Below are 7,025 nucleotides of genomic sequence, written 5' to 3'. Positions count from 1 at the left end.
AGATTTACTCCTGAGTAAACGTGTGCTGAGGGGTCACGAAGAGTCGGACACGAGTAAACGACTAAACAAAAAACGTGTGCTGAGTAGGGGCGGCTTCCAATGAGAACCCGGAAGCTTCGTATCCAGCAAATAGGATGTGACCCTCTATTACTTTTTATCTCTACGTTGTCCGGAGAACCGACGGCAGATGTGTCCTGGAAAAAGGGACTGCGCATGCGCCAGGAGGAGGTCAGCTTCTTGGTAAGGGAGCTTTTGCGACGGGGAATGTGCATACAGTATATGCGTGTGACGGGAGCTGGGGTGCTTCGTGCACAGGGGTCCGTTGGAGACTGTATACTAGGGAAGGCCTGTAAAACAGATTGGGAGGTGAAGGGGAGGGCGGAATGCAATGCAAAGGTTGCAGACCCCAGAATGCAAGAGGGGGGTCCCTAACGTGGTGCAAAGCGGCAGAGGCAGCCCCCAAGTTAAGGCAATGGGGGCTGAGTGCGTTTCTACCCCTCTCTTACTCCAAAGAGCTTGCAAGCGCACAAGAACCCTGTGAGGTACAGGTGAAACTCGGAAAATTAGAATATCGTCGAAAAGTGCATTTATTTCAGTAATGCAACTTACTATTATTATTATTCTTTTAATTTTTACAAATGCTTTCTTTTGGAAACTCCACAGTAATAAAACAAATAGTTACAATAATACAAAAAATAAAAATAAACATTGCTATTACATTTCATTAATTACATTTCATTTATGATTGACCCGCTAACGACAATTAATTACAATTACAACAAATAAAGGCTTGACATATCTTGCTTTGCATGTCATGCATCTATCTCATATATTGGTTCCACCTTTTAAGTTGCATTACTGAAATAAATGCACTTTTCGACGATACTCTAATTTTCCAAGTTTCACCTGAACTTGCAAGCGCACAACAAGCCTGTGACGTAGGCTAGTCCAAGACGGTGGGAGCAAGAGAGGTCAGCCCGTTAGCTTCATGGCCTTGCAGGGATCTGAATTCGTGTCTCCCAGGCTAATGCTCTTGAACCACTGAGCGATGCTGGAGGCAGGGGTGGGGGTTGCAAATCTGACATGTGTGGGTGTCTCTGGTGGGTGGGTGCAATGCAGGTGCCTCGGTGGGGTGGGGGGAGGCTACGGGTATGTGTGGAAACACACCTTTGGACTTGCGGTTCCAAGGTGTGAAAATAGCACGCCAAATTTAACCTCAGGCAGCACAGACTATTGGAGGCAGATTGCGCATGGAAGCGCACAGAATTGCACCAAGGTGCAGTAAACAACCATTGTGGAATGTGAGCATGTGCAAGCCTGTGGCACGGTGCGCTCACTGCGTCCAATGTTCCTCCTCCATGCTTTCCTGATTTATTGGCGGAGCGACTCGTAAACAAAACTGCTTTCACTAATGTATTAATTTTTAGGTGGCAATCCGAGCAGTAAATTTAAAGCTTTGATTGGTGCTTTTTAGGTGACAGTAAGCCCTTCCAAGTCCTGGCAGATATGTGTGTTTGATTTCTACTGGTGGGAGAGAGAGAGAGCAGAAGCTGATATGTCTCAGGATTTACGCTATTTGCAGGACATCTTGAATTTCAGAATTATTGTTTTCCAGGATTCATGTACATTTAGATTTGGAAGGTGTTTTGCAGGCTGTCTCGTCCAACAGGCATCTTCTTCCTCCTCCATATCATCAGAGTTGTCCTGGTAGAACTCAGCAAGGACAAAACAAATTGGCTTTGCCTGTCATTTAGCTGGCTCTGCTTGTCATTGACTCTGGCGCCACCTACTGTTCGGCTCCTTCCCTTCCACCCTACCAGTCTCAATGGGCACCAGCTGCCAGGCAGCTGCAGTTGTTTAAACTGTTCTTGTGCAGCCAGACATTTCAATGATCATTTTATACTGCTTTTAATAATTTTATAAGCATGCTTTTGTATTGTTGTACACCACCCTGATAATTTATGGGAGGGCAGTATGCAAATAGTTTCATTAAATACATAAATATAACGAAACGGCTTTTAATCAATCAGTTATACATAATGTAACACATCTTATAAATTGATATATAAAGGGTAAAGGGACCCCTGACCATTAGGTCCAGTCATGACCGACTCTGGGGTTGCGCGCTCATCTCGCATTATTGGCCGAGGGAGCCGGCGTATAGCTTCCAGGTCATGTGGCCAGCATGACAAAGCCGCTTCTGGCAAACCAGAGCAGCACATGGAAACGCCGTTTACCTTCCCGCTATAGTGGTTCCTATTTATCTACTTGCATTTTGGCGTGCTTTCGAACTGCTAGGTTGGCAGGAGCTGGGACCAAGCAACATGAGCTCACCCCATCACAGGGATTCGAACCGCCGACCTTCTGATCAGCAAGCCCTAGGCTCAGTGGTTTAGCCCACAGTGCCACCTGGGTCCCTAAAAATTGATATATAGGTATACATATACATACATAAACGAGGAGTCACCTTCACCTTTCAATTAGAGATGCATGAATAATATCTCTTATACCATAATAAATACCACAATTGTATTTTGAATTAAAGACAATATTTACTTACAGAACACTATACTTATGTTCAGAACATTATAAACCAAGAATTTATTTCTGATATCAAGCTTAAATTTTTACTGTACTCAATCAAATTTTCTCATTTTAGCACAAAGCTATGGTGGCTCTGTTCCAACCTGCTCCAAAAAATTCCCCAGTGTAGTGAGTCAGTTTAGCCACTGCTGTGAAATCTCAAAAGCTTTCTATCCATTCATTCATTCATAGGTGGTGTAGTAGTCAATCTCTACATTTTTGCAAAACGTTTCCTATCAGCAGCCAAAGACACAATTTCTTTTTGCTCTCATATATTGCTGACCCTTCTGAAATGAACCATATCCGAAGCACTCTTTACTAGGGAGCAAGGCCTCTGCAACTCAGTGGGACTTAAAGGCAAAGGTAAAGGGACCCCTGACCATTAGAATCATAGAGTTGGAAGAGACAAGGGCCATCCAGTCCAACCCCCTGCCAAGCAGGAAACACCATCAAAGCATTCTTGACATATGCCTGTCAAGCCTCTGCTTAAAGACCTCCAAAGAAGGAGACTCCACCACACTCCTTGGTAGCAAATTCCACTGCCGAACAGCTCTTACTGTCAGGAAGTTCTTCCTAATGTTTAGGTGGAATCTTCTTTCTTGTAGTTTGAATCCATTGCTCTGTGACCTCTTCTCTGTAGCAGCAGAAAACAACCTTTCTCCCTCCTCTATACGACATCCCTTTATATATTTGAACATGGCTATCATATCACCCCTTAACCTTCTCTTCTCCAGGCTAAACATACCTAGCTCCCTAAGCCATTCCTCATAAGGCATCATTTCCAGGCCTTTCACCGTTTTGGTTGCCCTCTTCTGGACACGTTCCAGCTTGTCAGTATCCTTCTTGAACTGTGGTGCCCAGAACTGGACACAGTACTCCAGGTGAGGTCTGACCAGAGCAGAATACAGTGGTACTATTACTTCCCTTGATCTAGATGCTATACTCCTATTGATGCAGCCCAGAATTGCATTGGCTTTTTTAGCTGCGGCATCACACTGTTGACTCATGTCAAGTTTGTGGTCTACCAAGACTCCTAGATCCTTTTCACATGTACTGCGACTGTTAGGTCCAGTCGTGACCGACTCTGGGGTTGCGCGCTCATCTCGCGTTATTGGCCGAGGGAGCCGGCGTACAGCTTCCAGGTCATGTGGCCAGCATGACACAGTCAAAAGTCCTTGAATTTGTGGCTGTTTCTCATGAATATGAAAATGTATTATTAATAATAATTATTATGTATGTATGTATACTGGCTGGGTTTTCCCAGCCACTCTGGGCGGCTCCCAACAGAATATTTAAAAAAACCAAACACTAAAAACTTCCCTAAACAGGGCTGCCTTCATATGTCTTCTAAAAGTCAGATAGTTGTTTATTTCCTTGACTTCTGAGGGGAGGGCATTCCACAGGGCAGGTGCTGCTACCAAGAAGACCCTCTGCCTGGTTCTCTGTAGCTTCCCTTCTCGCAGGGAGGGAACCGCCAAAAGACCCTCCTCGGTGCTGGACCTCAGTGCCCGGGCTGAACAATGGGGGTGGAGACACTCCTTCAGGTATTCCGGGCCGAGGCTAATGAATGACTAAATTGCAGGCTGAATGACAACTGTTTTAGCTGTCGCTTCAGGGATGCAAACCTTGACGTTGGGGTCGCTTGTGCAATTTGACTAATACTTCTGCAATTCTGTCGCGCTTTCTTTGAGAAGTTGATCGATCGCAGGCGATGGCTCCCCTCCCGGGAGCAGAGCTGGTGAAGAGCCCTCTGCAGCTCTACCGATACCTGCTGCGTTGCTGCAAGTTGCTGCCAGGGAAGAACGTCCGGGAGCACTACAAGCACACGATCCGGCAGGTAAGGAGGAAGACTTAGACCTAGGATCATAGAATCGTAGAGTTGAACAGGGCCACGAGGCTCATCTAGTCCAATGCCCTGCAATGCAGGAATCTTTCGCTCAATGTGGGGCTCGAACCCTTGACCCAGAGGTTAAACATCTCATGCTGTACTGACTGAGCTATCCCCGCAAGTCTCCTCGGGACACTGAATGCTGGGAGCTTGCTTTATACCAAGCCTAGCTCAGTATCACAACAGCTCTCCGGGATTTCAGGCCGGGAACACACCCAACCATAGGTGCCAACTCCCAGATTGAAAAATCCGGGATCGGCAGCGGAAGTCACGCTGCGGCCATTTTGGAACTGGGCAGAGCAGCACTGGAAGTTGCTTCTACGCATGCTCTGCCCATTTCCAAAATGGCTGCAGCGTCAGAAATCGCTTCTGCGCATGTCCAGAGACTCCAGACATGCGCAGAAGGAGCCTCCCCAGGCCGGTAAGAATCCGGGTTTTTTTTAAAATCTGGGCTGCCAGCTGGAAACGGCTGGAAAAACGGGGGTTTCCCGGGGAATACGGGAGACTTGGCAGCTATGCACCCAACCTGATTGCCTGTCACCTAGATGTAAAGTCAGGGCTGTCGTCCTAATGAGAGTAGACCCCTTGAAAATCTTAGAGAGGACTAACTTGGGTCCCTTAGTTCCAGCGGGTCTCTTCCTAGTTGGATGCAACTCCAAGGCTCTAGTCCTCATGCCTCGAGATAAAGGACTGGATTAAATAAGAACCTAGGAAACGGTCAGCAGAAAAAGGGAGAAGTGTGTCTCAGAGGGGTTGGAAAAGATGGATGTTCGATATGATGTTAGCCTGACACGTTTTGCCTTGCATGAGCCTCCTTCAAGGGCTTATCTCACTGATTTCTTTATAAGCTTTGGGTGGCCTTTGTGCAGCTTGTGGAGAAATTTGCAAGATTGGATGCTTCCTGTGTGCATAGACTGAGTTAGACTGTTGGTCCGCGTAGTTCGGAATTCGTAACCTAAACCTTGGCTGAGAGCAGTTAGAAGGCCATTGGAGAGAGCTGCCATTGGGGAAACAGAGGAGGCTGCTATAAACAGAGTCAAACTCTTTGTCTCTCAAGCTCAGTCTTGCCAACACTGGCTGGCAGCATCTCTCCGATAAGGGTACTTTGGATAAGGAGCATTCCTGGCCCTACCGGGGATTGAGCTAGGGACAAAGATCATTAGGCCTGAACTGGGCGTTAAGAGATACTTATTTTCTAGTAAATGCGCTCTGGACTGAGTGCTCTATTGTCCTTAACCGAACGGGCCGCTCTTCCCCTGCAAATCATTTTGCAGAGTTTCCAAGTCCATGCTGATGAAGACAACCCGGAGCGGATCCGGCAGATCATCAAGAGGTCCATTGAAGATGCTGACTGGGTGATGGAAAAAGTGAGTATCCCGTGCAATTTTCTGGTTCTGTGAAGGGACTGATTGCCAAACCAGTCCGGGAATTGTAGCTCTCTGAAAGGAACACAACTCTCGGCACCCTTAAAACTACAGCTCCCATAATTCTTTGGGGGCAAGCCACAGCTGCCTGAAGGTGGCTTCTGCCTGGATTCAAAGGAGGACCTGCAACCAAAGACTTACAATAGGGGTGTGTGTGTGTGTATGTATGTGTTCAGGATGCCAGCCAGCCAGCTTTGCCCTTTTCCAGCACGCTCCATTCCGGACTCCACTCTCTTTCCATTGAGGAGAGACAATGCAAACCAAAGTCACTCCTAGCCACAGAGGACAATTGGTCCCATGAGGACAAAGATGTATCCAGCAGCACGCACTGGCTCCTTCAGAGGGGCTGCCACCACATCCAACACTTGCCTGCATCCCAGAAGTTTTGCTTATTTCCTGCCTGTTTCCCTCTTTCCCTTTTAGTATAAGAAACAAAAGTAGGCCGGAAAGGGTTAGACGGAGAGAAGACGCCTCGTTTCTTGAATCAGTTTTGGCTGAGAGGACCAGAGTGGATCAGCAGCCCTCGTCTTTCTCCGGTTGCAAAATGTATGATGGCAAACTCTTCCTCGGCCTCCCTGGGTTGGGCTTTTCAAAGCTCTTTGCTTTCAGTGATCATCCATTGGCATAGACAAGCAGGATGCTGTCGCGATGGACCAGATTTTGGTTTCAGACTTAAACGCCGAACTCCCTTGACAATGGAGTCAAGGCTTTTAGCTGAAATATTGGGAATGCTCGGATCTCGAAAAAGGAGTCGTTTGAGATCTCGGGTTGGCAAGGTGTGTCCACAGGATTCTGCTTAGGGCTGAATAACGAACGTCGCTGTGTTTTGCTGGAATTCAGATCAACGAGACGTCCTTGGATTGGAGACTGCTGCTTGCTTTGAAATCTTCATTAAAAACAAGTGCATGGTAGCCACACTTCTGCTTAAAGCTAATAAATCAGGTGCCGTTTACACACCGAGGAGTCAAGGATCGCTTTGCTGATTTGAATTAAAACACCCACAGGCTGTACAAAATGACAATGTACAGTGGTACCTCGACATCTGAATGACTCGACTTCCGAAGGTTTCGACTTCCGAAGTCGGTAAACCCGGAAATGCGTGCGCCCTCCGTGCATGCGCAGAAGTGCAA

At 47.0% G+C, this 7,025-nt stretch overlaps 1 protein-coding gene across 2 annotated transcripts; it reads left to right on the top strand.

Annotated features, from left to right (window-relative positions):
• The first annotated feature begins 205 nt into the window (after positions 1 to 205).
• LYRM9 (LYR motif containing 9) lies at positions 206 to 6,379 on the top strand. 2 transcript variants are annotated; one of them, XM_035139575.2, is made up of 4 exons: positions 206 to 240; positions 4,275 to 4,420; positions 5,746 to 5,838; positions 6,319 to 6,379. In XM_035139575.2, exons 2-4 carry the CDS (start codon positions 4,295 to 4,297, stop codon positions 6,334 to 6,336), a joined length of 237 nt encoding a protein of 78 aa, XP_034995466.1. In that variant the 5' UTR covers positions 206 to 240; positions 4,275 to 4,294; the 3' UTR covers positions 6,337 to 6,379. The 2 variants fall into 2 exon arrangements, with proteins under 2 accessions (XP_034995466.1, XP_034995469.1); XM_035139578.2 differs by having other exon boundaries at positions 216 to 240; positions 4,278 to 4,420.
• Positions 6,380 to 7,025: the final 646 nt, after the last annotated feature.

Source organism: Zootoca vivipara, chromosome 15, assembly GCF_963506605.1.
Source record: "Zootoca vivipara chromosome 15, rZooViv1.1, whole genome shotgun sequence".
Lineage (NCBI taxonomy): Eukaryota > Metazoa > Chordata > Lepidosauria > Squamata > Lacertidae > Zootoca > Zootoca vivipara.
Note: the sequence above shows the minus strand (reverse complement) of the source record. Positions and strands in the feature narration are given on the sequence as shown.